Here is an 18,760-nt window from a genome sequence, read left to right on the forward strand (position 1 = left end):
GCTACATTTTTAACGCTGAAGTAAATGCTAAAATTAGAACATTTCAAATAAAAAGGATTGGAAAATGTTGGCAAAAATATTCGAGGAAGGAATGAAAATGAACTTAATCTTCTTCTTCACTGAAGCGGTTAAGATCTAATTAATTAGAAGTTGTCCTTGTTACTGTTCCTTTTTTTTTTAGTTTCCTTCCATGGAATAAAATTAACGCATTTATCTGCCCTATATAGAATGTGGGAGCTGAGAATGTGGGAGCTGAGAATGTGGGAGCTGAGAATGTGGGAGCTGAGAATGTGGCTTGCGCGATGAAAATGTATTAAAGTGAGGGAGATTTGTGCTGCATCAGCCTCACTCTCTCGCCTATTGTCAGCTACATCCATTGGTAAGGTCCAGACAACTAGAGCTGGTTTGGGGTGCAGTGGATGACCAGTGTGCTCTACATGTCCCACAGTGCTCCAAAACGTTCCACGGCGTTTGCTAGGTAACGCCTGATGGCCCTGGTAGTCCAATTCGGTGACTTGAGCGCCATGCAGCCGCAACTAGACTTCACATGCTGGTGGTGGACTGAGACCATAGTTTCACAAGATACTAGCTCTGGCCAACTCTTAGTGTACTGCCAATGTAAAGCTCTGGCCAACTCTTAGTGTACTGCCAATGTAAAGCTCTGGCCAACTCTTAGTGTACTGCCAATGTAAAGCTCTGGCCAACTCTTAGTGTACTGCCAGTGTAAAGCTCTGGCCAACTCTTAGTGTACTGCCAATGTAAAGCTCTGGCCAACTCTTAGTCTACTGCCAATGTAAAGCTCTGGCCAACTCTTAGTGTACTGCCAATGTAAAGCTCTGGCCAACTCTTAATGTACTGCCAATGTAAAGCTCTGGCCAACTCTTAGTCTACTGCCAATGTAAAGCTCTGGCCAACTCTTAGTCTACTGCCTATGTAAAGCTCTGGCCAACTCTTAGTGTACTACCAGATACTAGCTCTGGCCAACTCTTAGTGTACTGCCAATGTAAAGCTCTGGCCAACTCTTAGTCTACTGCCAATGTAAAGCTCTGGCCAACTCTTAGTGTACTGCCAATGTAAAGCTCTGGCCAACTCTTAGTCTACTGCCAATGTAAAGCTCTGGCCAACTCTTAGTGTACTGCCAATGTAAAGCTCTGGCCAACTCTTAGTGTACTGCCAATGTAAAGCTCTGGCCAACTCTTAGTCTACTGTCTATGTAAAGCTCTGGCCAACTCTTAGTCTACTGCCTATGTAAAGCTCTGGCCAACTCTTAGTGTACTACCAGATACTAGCTCTGGCCAACTCTTAGTGTACTGCCAATGTAAAGCTCTGGCCAACTCTTAGTCTACTGCCAATGTAAAGCTCTGGCCAACTCTTAGTGTACTGCCAATGTAAAGCTCTGGCCAACTCTTAGTCTACTGCCAATGTAAAGCTCTGGCCAACTCTTAGTGTACTGCCAATGTAAAGCTCTGGCCAACTCTTAGTGTACTGCCAATGTAAAGCTCTGGCTAACTCTTAGTGTACTGCCAATCTAAAGCTTTGGACATTTCAGGCAATGCCATATAACCCAATGTGAGACATTGATTCAAAAAAAAAATGAAGATTTTAGTGTCCTAGCCCAAAGCGCATCATCGGGGGCAGGGAATGAAATCGGAGGGGTTTCGAACTAGAAATCCTCTTCACCACTGTCCGAAGTGCATAATACAAAACCAGGCAGACACCCGTCACTTTGTTACTTGGTCAAGTTGGCTTAATTATGACTAACAACGTATGTGTTGAATAAAGAAAAGTTTTGGATCATTTGTGTACCACGTCACCATTGTCAAGACCAGCACCAGGTCGATGGAGCTAATTGGTTGAACTAAGCCTCATGGACTTTTGGATCAGATAACACTAGAAAAAAAAGAGAACTTAACAAGCTGAGATGGGGAGGGGGACGAGGGAGGCGGGTTGAATAGCGTTGTTTAATTAATCCATTTACGATTTGAAATTTAATTATGCTAATTAATTAGCTAATTTATTTAACGAAAGCTTTAATTGTCTATGAAATTGAAAATGCCCATTTTTAAGTTTCAGAGAAAAACACAAGCTAAATTAATTGAGAGTCTGTTTTCGAAAAGAAATGATTACATTATGTCTTGAATAGAAAATAAAGTTTATTTTAAATTTGGTCTTGCAGTCAATATCTTTAATACTACATAAACGAAGTCTTTACTATAAGCCCTGCGAATATGTCTGAACTGAATAGGGGGCAAACTGAACTCTGAAATCAGGTCACTTCTGTTAGGCATAAATCTAAATCTTCATACTTTGACATTTAGCAACTTTGTTAAAAAATGTACATTAGAGATTGTTTTTTTTTTAATTTATGACACGAAAGGATCACTCAATGCCGCCTATTGGTAAACAATAGCCTTAAAACTTTAGTTCCGTCAGAGATTCTGATACATTTATTTTAATTCTGCTTTAAATTTTTTTTTGTCACAGCGTGCTTAAAATTTTCATAAATTTTCGGCTCATGATCGAGCGTTCTTGATATAAAAACTGAATAATTTGAACTTACATATTGATCAATTAGCTCGGGAAGAAAAAAATAAAATATTGCTATGCCACTATCTCACGCCAACAAGTCATTCTTCATGACACGGCAATGGGGAGTGGGAAGTCACTCATGAACAGAGTTCAATGCAAAAAGAAAACTTCTTCTCATTAGGAAACTGTATTAATGAGGTTATCCTTCAGGCCCTAATTGAGTTATATCTCAATATTTTTAATTTAGATCATATTTCACAAAACTTGTCCCACCAATCTCCTGGATATTATACATAATAATACTATTTATTTTTAATTCGAGTAATCGATAAAATCTAATTAAGCAAAAATTTAATTCCATCAATCTTGATTCATTTTTAGTTTCAATCATATTTCAAACTGAAACAAAAGAGACAAACTTTAAAATTGAAAAATCGAATCAAAAAAAGTTACGAAATAAAATGAACATTAACCAATACAATGAGGGGACTTAATTCAAATAACTGGCCTATATAGGTTCAATTGAAAGCTTTGTAAAAATAAAATCCATTAGCTATTGAATAGGTTAGAAATTTAATTAAATTGCCTTTTTTTAACATAAATTAAAACAAGGGTAGATATACATTATAAAATTAATCTACAAAATAATTTTCTAATTACAATTTCGTTATAGATTTAGCTCTCTTTTTTGTATTATAAAGAAACAAATTAATTATATTTGCTAAGACAAGTTTATCTTATAATTAGTTTTGCCAAGGATTTCAACCAATCGCTGCAAGCGTGGCGTTTGTTTGCACTTTTGCTGATAATGGTCGCCCTAGCAACGGCATGCGCACAGGAAATAACGTTTTTCTTTTTTGAAGCATAGTTATAATTGCAGTTCCGTTTTGAGTCATGCACAAGTTTATTGTTTGACCCTTCCAGGTCTAAAGCAAGAAGATGTATCAAATTAATAATTGATGCCATTTAAGACTAGGCTTACACGACTGACCAATGGAATTAAGGAAATTGTATTTTTTAAAAATTTTAAATAAAAAGGCATTTGTTCTGAATTTATTAGGCAGCATACGACATTATTAGAACAGACCACACGCAATCTCTTTTCGTATAAAACGTTGTAAGATAATAATTAGATTATGGTTCCTTAACTTTAATAGGGTTTATTTTGTACGTGAAAATTAATGAAGATTATTTATGGACTTGACGCAGACAAGTAATGTGAAAATAAAAAAAAAGGCAGACGTTTTGAAATGTTTACATCCGATATTCAAGGTATTGTTAGAGGTGTTGCTGGTGCAGTTGAAGTATGCTGTGTTTAAGATACGTTACAATACAACAGCATCTTAAATAGACTCAACATCAGCAACACTTTAAACAACGTCAACATCAGCAACACTTTAAACAACGTCAACATCAGCAACACTTTAAACAACGTCAACATCAGCAACACTTTAAACAACGTCAACATCAGCAACACTTTAAACAACCTCAACATCAGCAACACTTTAAACAACCTCAACATCAGCAACACTTTAAACAACGTCAACATCAGCAACACTTTAAACAACCTCAACATCAGCAACACTTTAAACAACGTCAACATCAGCAACACTTTAAACAACCTCAACATCAGCAACACTTTAAACAACCTCAACATCAGCAACACTTTAAACAACCTCAACATCCAAGAAAACTGAATTCACTGATAGATACATTTCAACTAGGCAAGTCTCACTTCACTCTCACAATTAGCACCCTGGGTCTCACTTCACTCTCACAATTAGCACCCTGGGTCTCACTTCACTCTCACAATTAGCACGCTGGGTCTCACTTCACTCTCACAATTAGCACCCTGGGTCTCACTTCACTCTCACAATTAGCACCCTGGGTCTCACTTCACTCTCACAATTAGCACCCTGGGTCTCACTTCACTCTCACAATTAGCACCCTGGGTCTCACTTCACTCTCACAATTAGCACCCTGGGTCTCACTTCACTCTCACAATTAGCACCCTGGGTCTCACTTCACTCTCACTATTAGCACCCTGGATCTCAGCATTCAACTAGGCAAGTCTCACTTCACTCTCACAATTAGCACCCTGGATCTCAGCATTCAACTAGGCAAGTCTCACTTCACTCTCACAATTAGCACCCTGGATCCAAGCACAAACTTTCACAATTAACATCCTGGATCTCAGCACACTCTCTCAATTAGCACCCTGGATCTCAGCACACTCTTACAATTAGCACCCTGGATTCCAGTACACACTCTCACAATTAGCACCCTGGATCTCAGCACAAAATCTCACAATTAGCACCCTTTATCCCAGCACATAATCTCACAATTAGCACCCTGGATCCCAGCACAAACTCACACAATTAGCACCCTGGATCCCAGCACACTATCACAATTAGCACCCTGGATTCCAGCAATAGAAGGAAATGAAACATCTGACTTTCCAAACCTGGAAATAAGAAATAACTTAAAGAACAGGGACTTTTACAAAAACATAAACCAGATTTCACCCAAACCCTGGGCGAATGGTGACGAAAGTCGTAAGAGATTTGCGGGACATATCTTTGACAAGATTAAGCACCTTCTCCAAAGACAGACCTAAAATAAAGGCCAAAAAAAGGAAGAGCGAAAACAATGCCGTCTACGTCTTACAAGGTGTCATACTTTCTTAGCAGACATCAAGTCCGTAGGCACCAGATGAGAAAAGGCTGCGAGATTGGCATAACTGAATTTCATTTTGTGAACCCGAGTCTGATGTTTCTATGCAGATATCATAAAGATCTTAATGTTTCTATGCAGATATCATATAGAGTATGATGTTTTTATCCAGATATCATAAAGACTTTGATGTTTCTATGCAGATATCATAAAGAGCTTAATGTTTCTATGCAGATATAATAAAGAGTATGATGTTTTTATGCAGATATCATAAAGACTTTGATGTTTCTATGCAGATATCATAAAGAGCTTAATGTTTCTATGCAGATATCATAAAGAGTATGATGTTTTTATGCAGATATCATATTAGAGTTCAAATAACCTTCTATCACTGAGTTCACTAAGATAATCCAGGATTTCATAAACAATCACAGTTCGGAAAAGATAAGTCCTTGATTCACATTCTTGCAGTGTCAAAAAGGATTCCACCAGCAGGTCTTCAACGCAACGATAAAAAAAGATAGACGTTTCACACTGGCACGTGACGTCTGCTAAATAAATGTAAGCCTGTAACTTTGCTGCCAGGACGGAAATAAAATTTGAATCGCGTATCATTTGTGCAGACTTTTCCCTCCATTTCTGGCCTCTGTACAATCCAGGAAATTCAAATCAAGTCACACACGAAGATGTCTGCAAATGGCGGAAGCAGAAGACAAGGGGAGACTATTGCGTCACGACATCTGTCATTTTCGGATTAACTTTGTCTATCTACATTTTGTAGTCTTAAAAAAAATATAATAATTGTTTTTCTCAGAATTCATCCTTGTGGCTGTGGATTAGAATGATAAAAAAAGGGGGAGTGTGTTAATGTCTTGAGTTTAGAAAATTTAGAATTCATGACGTCAGTCGTGCAGACCTATTCCATATGTACCTGCCAACTTTTCTGACAATAATAGATAAAATCCAAACTGATCTGAAGGATGGAACATTTGGATATGGAGTTGTTTACTTAACCTTGTTTATTTGAAAGGCATTTCCATCAGGAATCACTTTTTCTTTTATAGCCTTCACCTTAATCCGCCACTGACTTCTGAGCTCACAGTACAGTTGTGAGAACCTTTTACGACTTTGGGGAGTTAGCGGAGTTACACTAGTCGAGCATACGTAGTTGTCCCAATGTGGAGCCAATGTCCAGTTTATTCGAATATGTTATAACACTTAAGGGACCGGGAGAAATATCTTTTCTTCGTATAATATTTGCATAGAGTAATTGCTCTTACTTATTGAGTTGCCGGACTTTACTGTTTCAACAACGATCTACTATTGAAGTAGTATCCACATAGACTAGGGATGGGAATGTCAGTTTCTTCTTCTATAGCTATGGTTTTTTGCAGTTTACCTCTAGCGCTGTCCGTCAATGAAGCATTGAGATGTAAAAGTAGATTGTGAGTCGAGGTTTGTATTTACAAGAGAGAGAAACAGGGAGAAACAGTTTCCTGTGATGCAATGGGTGAAACAGGGTGAAGCAGGGAGAAACAGTTTCCTGCAATGCATTGGGTGAAACAGGGTGAAGCAGGGAGAAACAGTTTCCTGTGATGCAATGGGTGAAACAGGGTGAAGCAGGGAGAAACAGTTTCCTGTGATGCAATGGGTGAAACAGGGTGAAACAGGGAGAAAGTTTCCTGCAATGCATTGGGTGAAACAGGGTGAAGCAGGGAGAAACAGTTTCCTGCAATGCATTGGGTGAAACAGGGTGAAACAGGGAGAAACAGGGTGAAGCAGGGAGAAACAGTTTCCTGCAATGCATTGGGTGAAACAGGGTGAAACAGGGAGAAACAGTTTCCTGCAATGCATTGGGTGAAACAGGGTGAAACAGGGAGAAACAGTTTCCTGCAATGCATTGGGTGAAACAGGGTGAAGCAGGGAGAAACAGTTTCCTGCAATGCATTGGGTGAAACAGGGTGAAACAGGGAGAAACAGGGTGAAGCAGGGAGAAACAGTTTCCTGCAATGCATTGGGTGAAACAGGGTGAAACAGGGTGAAACAGGGAGAAACAGTTTCCTGCAATGCATTGGGTGAAACAGGGTGAAGCAGGGAGAAACAGTTTCCTGCAATGCATTGGGTGAAACAGGGTGAAACAGGGAGAAACAGGGTGAAGCAGGGAGAAACAGTTTCCTGCAATGCATTGGGTGAAACAGGGTGAAACAGGGTGAAACAGGGAGAAACAGTTTCCTGCAATGCATTGGGTGAAACAGGGTGAAACAGGGAGAAACAGTTTCCTGCAATGCAATGGGTGAAACAGGGAGAGAAAACGTACTTTCATGACTATGAAAACGTTTATTAAAGAATGGAAAGCGTTTAGAACAGTGTTGGGCAGAGAAAGAGAGAAAGTAAGAGACACGCCGATGTTGGGACTATGCAGACTGATAACGAGTCAGGCCAAAAGAAACATAGACTACATATGAACATTAAAAAGAGCAGAAAGAAATTTGGGATACAGAAATATAAAGAGAAAAAAAGAGAGAAATATGGAAAGAAAAATAAAGAGTGAGAGAGAGAGAGAGAGAGATATAAGAGACATAAAATATGGAAAGAAAAAAATTGGGAAATCAGAATAAAAGAAAAAGTAAGAGAGAGAGAACGAGAAAGAGAGAGAGAGAGAGAGAGAAAGAGAGAAGTAAATCCTGTAGAAAATCAAAGGCTTCATATGCTTACGTATGTTGTTATACGTTTTTATACACAACTATCCATTTGAAACGTACAAAAGAAATGCCCAGAGATGCTAGACGCAGTAAACAGTAACGAAGTTAATGAGGGTGGGGGGTATCCATCAATTCAGTAAACAGTAACGAAGTTAATCAGGGTGGGGGGTATCCATCAATTCAGTAAACAGTAACGAAGTTAATGAGGGTGGGGGGTATCCATCAATTCAGAGACGGCTTTAATTTATGTGGACGTAATTGTTTTTAAAAAATCTTCAAAGTTTTAATTTTTGGCCATGTCATTAAATTGAAACATTCTCTAAGTTGATAACGTGTCACGTGGTGTCATCACTTACCTTGTCTTCCGGCTCCAGTTCCTTGTACTGGTCTGCCAGTTTCAGTTTGAACAGAATTATGTCGTCATTCGCGTCGTAGCTGACGTCGCCCGACGTCACGATCGGCCCGTTGGGCCTCTTGGCCTCGTCGTATCTTCTCCACGGCCCCTCGTCGCTGGAAGCGTCGTCGTCAGGGGTCGGGGACCGCTTCTTTACCTCCAGAGGCAAACCGCTGGTGTACTTGGGCCTCCTGTCCCGGCGGTCTTTCTTGACGAATCTCAGCACAATGAGGAACACAACCACCGCGATGCTGACAGTGAAGGCAACAAGGACAGCCACAATGATCATCTGCTCATTGTAGCCGAAGGCAGCGAAAACCGCGGTGGTGTTCCCTTGCGTCACAATGATAATCAGTGAAGCGGTTTCCGAAAGGTTTGGCGAGCCCAAGTCATGGACGAAGAGTTTGAGGTCATACGTGCCCTTGTCCTTGGTGTAAAGGTTACGCATGACGTAGATGCGTCCAGTCACTGGGTCAATATCGAAAACGTCTTTTCCGCCGTCCGTGATGGAGTAAGTCAGTTTTGCGTTATTTCCGGAATCTCTGTCCGTGGCCACAACACGGGCGATGGTGGCGTTAAACCGAGAGTCGATGGTGCTGTGAATAGTTTTATTATATGTAGTAGGAAAGGTGAATACAGGCTTATGGTCGTTAGCGTCCGTCACGACAATCCGAATGTGTAGGACGTTGGTCAGAGGAACGGTTCCGAAATCTCTGGCCAGGACGTTGATGTCGTAAATGTCACGTGTTTCCCTGTCGAAAGACGTGAGGGCGCGGACCTCGCCAGTCTTGCTGAGGTTAAACAGCCTCGGAGCCTCATTATCCGTCAGAAGCTGGTATTCAACTTTTCCGGATAAGCCGTAGTCTGGATCAATGGCGTCTATGTTTCCAACGAGAGATCCGTAGGGCAAGTTCTCCTCGATCGTCATGAAGAAATCGTTTGGCACTTTGGGCATATTGTCATTGACGTCAATGACGGAGATGATCACTCTCGCAGATGTGGACAGGCTCGGCGACCCGTCGTCCATGGCAACAACATAAAACTCCAGCTCTCGGAAGATCTCGTGGTCCAGGGGCTGCTTGGTCCTAACGTCACCCGTGGTGGAGTTGACGTGGATGTAGGACGTCACCAGAGACGTCACGTTACCCAAGCGGTAGGTGACCTTCCCGTTCTGACCCACATCGATGTCTTCGGCCTCGACACGCAGGACGAACCCACCTGGAGTGTTCTCGGTGACATTGGCCAGGTAGACTTGCCTCAAAAAACGGGGAGCGTTGTCGTTGGCGTCCTCGAGCAAGACGGCGAAGGCCACATTGGCGCTCATCGGGGGCTGACCTCCGTCAGTGCATGTGATGGTCACGTCGTAAAGGGAAGCACTCTCCCTGTCCAGCTGCTGGTAGACCGTGACTTTGTACTCGGCCTCTTTTAACTTCTGTAGCGCAAACGTGTCGTCATTGAGATGGCAAATGACCACACCGTTCTCCCCAGAATCAGGATCGTCAACAATAAAGTGGGCCACCACCAGCCCCGGCGCCGCGTTTTCGGTTATCTTAGCCACCCTCAGCCCATAAGGCATGGTCATCCTGATGGTAGGAGCGTCGTTGATAGAGTCCAAAATATGGATGTTGACCATCGCCTGTGCAGTCAGAGGTTTACTTCCCCCGTCCACCGCCTCAACGACCAACTTCAGAGTTTCTCCTTGTAGACTCGTCAACTCCTTGACCGTCACGATGTTCCCAGAATCCGCAATGACACGGAAGGCAGAGAAAGCTTCTTCGTTTTGTCTAGCACCAAGTTGGAATCTGAGGAAACAGTGACATCAATCATTTTATCAACATTCTCCATTTCAAAACAAAAATATAGAAATGATGAAAACATGTATCTAGTCAATCATTAATAATCATAATAATTTCATTTATAAAGCTTAACAAACATGATGTAGGCTCAAGGCGCTGTGATAACATTACAAACACAAATACAAGAGCCTAAATGACAAACTAATCTAAAAGACAAACTTATCTAAATTACAAACTAAATCTAAAAGACAAACTAATCTAAATTACAAACTAAATCTAAAAGACAAACTAATCTAAAAGACAAACTAATCTAAATGACAAACTAATCTAAAAGACAAACTTATCTAAATTACAAACTAAATCTAAAAGACAAACTAATCTAAAAGACAAACTAATCTAAAAGACAAACTAATCTAAAAGACAAACTAATCTAAAAAAGTTTCTTTTATTTAACGACATATTAAAATAGAAATGAAAACACCATTTAATAGTTATACAATCTGAATGTATTACATGTCATTGTAAACAAAAAATATATATGGTAAAGGTGCTAGGTATTAATGGAAACCAAGCGAAATCAAGTCGGGCCAAATCAGTTGTACTTTTATACGCCAATGGCTGAACTCTATTCAACAAATTCCAACAAAACAATCGTCACGTGACTAGTCAGCTAAAAACTGTCCATTACGTTTGAAACACGATGTGAAAGATCAGTTTAATGGAGGTTTGAGGTTCTTTCTGAATGTTGAGGAGGAGGAGGGAAGTATTTCAGAGCTGCATACATCGTACTGAAGACTAGATCTATCTAAATATTACAATTAGCCATTCTGTAGTCATGGACTTATCCACCTTAGTAATTGAAGAATAAGTTATGAGAAGCTTCAAATCTCCAAGGGGACCAGCCCGGTGTGAACAAGACGAGAAGCGATAAATATTTATTACATAAGTTAATTGAGCTACAACTCAATTCTTAGTTTAGCTTTTTGACAAGAAGAAACATAATACAAAGATAGTAGGCAAAATGTTTGAAATAAGGGATGAGCACCCACAGACCTATTGGTTGCGTTCCATTCGTGAAGATTGTAGAAAAGCTTGTAAGATGTGCACCAGTGATGTCCAAACTACTGCCCGCGTGTTACATCCGCCCCTTGAAATAGTGACCACTCTAAACCCCTACCAACATTTTCAAGCCGTTGACGATAGTGTCCAGTCGACTAGACAATTTTCTGTGTTGATGCTCCCCGTGGCCAAGTACCTGAATGGAATCTTTCACAGCAGACAGACGAAGGCTGACCATCAACAATGTACGCGAAGACGTTTTTAAAACAGCTATGAAATAACGTTCAGCGAACGTCCGGTCAATGTGTCTACTTGTTCCCGCCTTGACAACTCCTACTGTAAAAGACTGAAGGTTACACCCAGCGAGCTCATTCACTTAATGAATACGCTCTACTAAATAGTATGGAGAGCTACTCCTTAAGAAGTAAAGACTTCGGTGTGAGTACAATTCATTCACAGTTGAGCAAGTAATGGTGTCGGCAGAAGTGTGAATCGTATTGTTTCCCGCCTCGAGTCCGGTGTTCATTTCACGATAGCTTCCTCAAAAAAACAAGGGGAGATGAATGTAACCAACTTAGACAAGGCCGAGACTTGTTTATTTCCCCTGACGTCGACCGCACCGAGGGTACAGACACAATGCGATGGTTTCGTGTTTTTTACTTCGCACTAGTTAATTATTGATAGGTGCACAAAATGAGCTTACACCGGTGCGAACTGGCACGTAAATTAGCAGAACTGAATGTCAGTGTTGTGAAGACGATTTAAGTGTGGAAATGTGTTGGATGTAACTGATGGGTGACACATTCTCTGTGGCACATTCTCTATGGTTAAATGGTGCAGCCACTAACTCAATGACTATGATTGACGCTCCTTATTGTAATTCGATTGTGATGAGGTCCTTATATGTATCCTACTGTAACATCTCAATTCGATTGCTAGATAGTAAGTCATGGTTTTAGAGAAATGTGCCCAGTAAATCCACCACACAGTCTTAAACGGACTGGCACTGGACATTAGAAGGTATGGAAGAGGCTCAGCATATTGACATGAGGGGCTGACGGTGACCAATGTATCTTCCCGGTGAGGGGTCCATCCTGCCCGAAGCTTGCTGGCTTAGACACTAGTCACTATTCTTTGTTTCTTCTCCTATTAGTGTAATCATGAATTTAAAAGCCTATTGATTGATTGCAGTGGGGGCTCCACGGGTTTGTAGGCTGCTTATCATTTTGTTCCACTTTGAAGCGCTGAGAGTGGGCCCCCACATTACGTAGTTCAACAGAGCTGACTGCTTGTCCAGCACAACCTGCCTTCAACAAAGAACAAAGCAGCGCCTAGTGCATTGCTCTGTACTCTAAGTAGAGGTCATTAATGTGGATCCAACATCAGCCCTTAATAGCACATCAATCTTTATACTTTGGGGGGGGGGGGGGGGCTGGTGGAGGGGTTGGGGGAGGAGGAGTGATTAAGTAAAATTTTAATTTATTTTCTCACTTTTCTCTCTCTCTCTCTCTCTCTCTCTCTCTATCTAGCTATCTATCTATCTATCTATTTATCTATCTATCTATCTATCTATCTATCTATCTATCTATCTATCTATCTATCTATCTATCTATCCGTCTGTTTCTCTGTCCTTCCGTCTGTCTGTCTGTGTCTGTCCATATATCTTTCTGTTTGAATGACGTCATTCAGTGCATCTATAAAGTCCAATTTTGTAAGTTGCCTGTTACTACTAGAACTAGATCTAGATCTTGATTTTAATGTGACTCCGAACCTTGCTGCTGAAAATGTTTGAAGCGTCGAGTTCTTGGTGAAAGGAAAAACAAAGACATAGGAACAAAAGAAACAAGGTTACAATAGCAGTTTGTGTGGAAACACAAACTCAAAATTGGCCCCCGAAGTGGTCCACCCAGGCAAGTAAAAAGGCAGGTTTTAATATTTTCAGAAAGAATATCAGAATGAAATTCTATCAAAGGCAAATGACAGAATAATGGAGTTGACAGATATTGTGTGTTACCCCAACGGTCCAGCAGACCAAGTGATAGGTGAAAGTGAAGCTCGATGTGAACCTGACCTAACTGATGTTTTATTATGCTTATCTAATTGGTGTAATTGTTCTGTAAAGGTGCGCATCTGGTGTTGCTTCTTGCTTGATAAACATCAAGGTTTGTGCATTAGTTTCTAAGGACGCGCTATGTTGGTGTCATTGCTCTGTTTGTTTTGCCTTTAGATGGAGCTCTCTGTTGTGATTTCCTTGCCCCAGTGTTGGGTAAGTTAATTTATTGTACAGCCTTCTTCGAGTTGTAGATCTAATATCGTTATTAATATAATCTTGGGAATGGCGGTTTCAAGGAATGTATATTTCTCTTGTTTAGGAACGCAGGCTTGGGACTCTGTTGTACTCAAGCCTGATTGTATCGTTTGGTTCTTGCACAGGAAGTCAATAAACACTGTTCAGGTGGGGAGGAACCCGGAGAGTAATGATCTTATGTCTACCCCTAGATGAACCCGAAAAAAAAAACCCAACTGACAACACTGACCACACAAAACTAATAGCGTCTATTCCCCTTTCAGGGGCTGCTAATAAAAATCCTGCATTGCAATTATTATTCGTTGAACGTGTGTACTCGGTAATTTTACTTAGCGACAGAACTCTCAGACACTCTAGTGTCTCTAGACCTACTTCTAGTCTGCCTCTTGCATAAAACATGACGCAGGGATTGTGGGAAACGTGGGGGAGTTCAGAACGCGGGACAGACAGAGCCCGACATTAAAACAGCATTAAATTCGACTCCTGAATAACCGGAAGGACCACATGATATGGTCAGCATCAGAGGTCAAGATGAGATGCTGTTGATAGTGGCGGCAAACATTGAGATGATCAAAGAGCTGACTACAATGACGTGCCCCCGACAGACTTGGAAAGTCCCATAACTCCAGGACGTTAAAATAGTGAATAATATTAACAAAGTAATATCAAGATACTCAAATATTTTTACTCTTTATTATCCCTTTAGTTGTATTTTTGTAAAAATGTTACAATGTATTTTTATGCATTTTATCTATAGATAAAGTAGAGTTCTTTTTTTAACTTCATTAGCCGTACAGGCTATCCATACCATGCTGTAACATAAGGAGTCCTATCACATCCTAGGTGTATTTCTTATTACTTGAGATTGTAGAGCTTCTCCAATAGAAGGCAACTAGATTGAACATAACATAAGAAAGAACACATTTTTTTTCAGACTTTAGGAAAAAAGAAAATAACAGAAACTGACCAACATGACACTAGTGACGCGGTAGAACAGAAGACAAGACCTACCATAACTGAGAAGTAAATATTTAAGTATTCCTTGTTGTTCTTTCTTTTTTCCATGAAATATACATTCAATTTTTTAAAGATGCATGTATTTTTTTTTGTCCAGAAACTATGTTCCCATTTTTCTTTCTCCACCAAGCATGTATCTCCCCTCTCTCTATGTTTAGCATCGGCATTAGTTGTCCATGAACTGACCTATATCTCGTTTAGTCCAACTGTCTTTGAATACAGTATGTTGGTATGCATAACTGACACATCTTGGTCTAGACATAGATTTCATCTCATACTCTTCCATTGCTAACTTGTACATTCAGAGACAACACTCCCCCTCCCTCCTGATTTATTCAATAAAGCTGGGTTTTTTTTTTTTTGTTAAATTGATTCGCTAAAGCTTTGGTTTCCTGTTCTTTACATGTAACTAGACAATACATAAACATGATGCTTTGAAACAGCGGTTCCTCTTGTTGTATGTCGCTAGACAGCACTTAGCATTCATCATTTGAATCAAAGGTTCCCCAGGGGACATACATATTATGTATTTTTTTTTTTTTTTTTACCCAAAGCGTTAATTTTTATGCATTTAGTAAATCCGTTCATTAAACTTCAAAATAGTGACGCTGGTGTTTATTGTATTGTTTTACTCGTAAAAAGCAAAAGACATGGCTATGTATGTACTGGTTGGGGTCTTTGGTGTCAAGATTTTCTGTCGTAGTTGATTGAACATTTTAAGAGTTGAAATTGAGTTCATTTCTTCATTGTCACCGTGTTGGACTGTGAGAGAATAAGCCATTTGTACCCTGAACATTTAAAAGTTAAACTGTCACAAACTATTTAGAAGTGTCGCGTGGTGTACGCTTCAAGGTCTCAAGAGAAGTGTAAACAGGAAACTTTCTAACACATGGGCTTCTCAAACATTCAAGATTCTACACAGTATAGTTATCATGTAGAGGGAGTTGATTAGAAATGAAAAATGGATTTCCGTCATCCTGTATACGCTTAGAACCCATATATTGAACTTTGACTATAATGTGACTGATTGTTTGCTTGCTATAGTTTCTTGTCCATATTTTCTTATTTTTTTCTTGATGAATAATTATTCTTTCATGTTTAAAAAGGAATTTTATTTATCGACCTATATGACGCCATATTATTAAACAGAGTACTGGTACATTTAAATAAATTTTCCTTTAAAAAAATGAAATACATGTACACATTTTAGTTTAAAGAAAAATTTTGTTTTTTACATTTCACGCAATGTAGTAGATCCGATTTAGATGACGAGCAGACTTAAACCAGGACAGTGTGGCCAACTGTATGATTCAAAGTAGTGTAGGTACAAATGCGAAAAATATGTAATAACACAAAAAAAGTCTAGTAGCTGATCCTTTTTTCTTTATTGTGGGGGCCATTTCTTGTGGAGTCCCTTTAGCAGTAGCCTTGGCTGCCCTCCTTTAAATTCCGCCCTGCTGACATACCTTAGACATTTGATCCTAATGCGTTACTACAAATGATCAAAGGCATTTTAACCACCTAATTCCACTTTTATATTAAATAATATTTTATTTATTTTAGATGTTTCTGTGCTGGATGTGTTAGGTCTACTTCAAGCTGGTCTAGACATTAACGAGACGGTACCTTCGTCTACACCTAACATCGTCCTCAGGTCCCTCCCCAGGGGCATTGAGTATTGTCATGAAATCAATAGCACACAGAGAGACACAGCGAGACACACAGAGACACACAGAGAGACACACAGAGAGACACAGAGAGAGATACGGAGAGTCAGAGACACAGAGTCATAGAGAGACACGTAGAGACACAGAGAGACACAGAGAGATAGAGACATAGAGACACAATGAGACACAATGAGACACAGATGGCTGCCTGGTCGTGCGGTTTGCACGCTGGACTGTCGTTCAGATTTATCGATGGTCCCGGGTTCAAACCCTGCCCGCTCCCATCCCCCGTTGTCCTGCGGGAGGTTTGGACTAGGAAGTAATTATCTTCAACTCTGAAGGAACATCCGAAACATGTAAAACATTTTACATTTTACAGAGTTTCAGAAAGAAATAATGAGATAGCCCTCCACATTAGGAAGTGTGGTTTTGAAGAAAAAACAAGTTGGAATGAAATAGATCTTGAGTCCACACACCGAGAGAGCTAGAGACAGACGTCCTCCTGAAGGAATCAGTGCAGACAAGGAAGTGACTCAACCAGGGTATGGAGCTAGGGAGAGACGGTAATTGTTCAATATCTACACCGCCTGGAAGATCAATATTTAGTGAAACAGACTTCCAGAGTCTATGGCATAGTGCATTCTTATATTATATTATATTATATTATATTATATTATATTATATTATATTATATTATATTATATTATATTATATTATATTATTTTATATTATATTATATTATATTATATTATATTATATTATATTATAATGTAGTGTAGTGTAGTTTAAGCTAACAAAATGTTGAATGATCTAACCTACTTCTTTTTCTCTTTTCTCTGCCTGTGGCTGACGTGTTATCAACTGCTCCTACAGCCCAACAGCATATTATTAATGCAGATAATTTGAAAGTCTTAAATATTCGCTTTTAACAGAGGACTTAAGTGTGTGCGTGTGGGGGGGGGAGGTTTGGTTGGACACCCGCTTATTAGAACATAGGCCTACTTGCGTTCACACTCTATCACTTGTTAAAATGAACAGTTCCAGATTAGGGCACAAGACACTCAGATTGTTAGATTGATGGAATAGGATACTTGTTTGGGAAACATTTAGGCATGAACAAAGAAATGTGTGTGTGTGTGTGTGTAACAGTATCCTGTCTCGTACATTTCAACCCTCGCTCTATCTCGCCGTATTCCTCCCCTACTCTCTCCATGTCCAGCCCCGCTGATCTCTCCTGGGATGTGTCTCTCATGTGACTCCTAGGCTGATACCTTTTTGTCGTGTGTCTAAAAACAAACACACAGGCAAGAATTAACACATTTATCATAATCAGATCATTGACGTAATGAGAGACTGGGTGCAGGACGTTACTTGGCTTTTCGTTCGGGGGGGGGGGGGGGGGAGGAGGAGGATGATAACAGGGGAGGATAACTCATGCACATTAAGCCCTAAAAAAGCAATTAGAAACAAGCACAACTAAACACATAACTGAACACTCACACACGCATAATAACACACTCACACATACACACGAGCGCACTCGGATTTCATTAACGATTAAAAACTTGTAGTTTTTCCAAACTTTAATTATTTCTTTTTTTAAATAAAATTACTCCTCCCTAAACAGGTTCCAGTAAGTGACCACATTAAGAGTTTCTCTGTGTAGACTATTTATAGTCCCACACCACATAGACATCACGTAATATATCTATATATGTAATATATGTATATACATTCATATCTATGAGAAACGAAAGGAGCGAGAGAAGAATGAAATATAAAGTACAATTAAAACCGATTTACCAGATTTGTTAAATAAATAAGATTATAAAGTACGTCAGGACTCTAAATTCGCAGATATAAGGAACGAATTTATGTAAAAGTGCTTTTGAAACACCAATTTGAAGGTTAATTTTATTAAATAATGAAATCATAGACTATATTCTATATTTTCATGTGTCAAAGTAAAAACGAACTGTGCAAAGTGTAGTTCGTAAAATTAGATCTAGATCTAGATCCTTTCGATCTTCTCTCTTGTAAACATGGCCTAGATCCATGAAATAGTAATACTTTCATAGAGTTGGGCAACGTTATTTTGAAGGTCTTAAGTTTGTTTTAGGGCTTCTATACGTGCGTCTCGGTCCCAGTTAGTACCCAAGGAACATTTGTGCCACGTTTTATCAATATTGGTCAAACGGTTTTTATTTCTGATTTCTATGCGTAACATACATATACGCCTTACATTCTGCTTTATATTATAGATATATGTATACACTATTTCAGTTACAGTAAAACATTTAAATTAATGAACGTGTACCTAGGAATGCACCAATAAATGTGTACCAATTGATATACTAATTTTTGAATAATTAATATGTACTTAGAGGAGGCCTTAGGGGGTGTGTGGCGAGTAGGGAAGCCTTCCTAGTCCCAGCGTCACAGGGGGCCCAGCAATAAGGAGACTATTTAGGCTTTTTGTTATCTTCAGCCCATCGTATAAATAAATATCCATGGCCCAGATATGACACCCGCACAGGGCGCTGCTAAGGTCACCACTGTATGTCTTGATGGGTGTAGCAATTAATATGTAACGAATTATGCATAATAACCTGTCA

The 18,760-nt window shown here is 39.7% G+C and overlaps 1 protein-coding gene across 3 annotated transcripts in view; it reads right to left on the bottom strand.

The window, feature by feature from the left end:
- LOC106052405 (protocadherin-11 X-linked-like) overlaps positions 1-18,760 on the bottom strand; it is a 240,552-nt gene that overhangs the window by 91,251 nt on the left and 130,541 nt on the right. For all 3 annotated transcript variants that reach the window (XM_056034424.1, XM_056034425.1, XM_056034426.1), the window contains one exon: positions 8,261-10,100. In XM_056034424.1, the coding sequence (XP_055890399.1) occupies positions 8,261-10,100 (1,840 nt within the window). The remainder of the gene's footprint in view (positions 1-8,260; positions 10,101-18,760) is intronic.

Source organism: Biomphalaria glabrata, chromosome 7, assembly GCF_947242115.1.
Source record: "Biomphalaria glabrata chromosome 7, xgBioGlab47.1, whole genome shotgun sequence".
Taxonomy (NCBI): domain Eukaryota; kingdom Metazoa; phylum Mollusca; class Gastropoda; family Planorbidae; genus Biomphalaria; species Biomphalaria glabrata.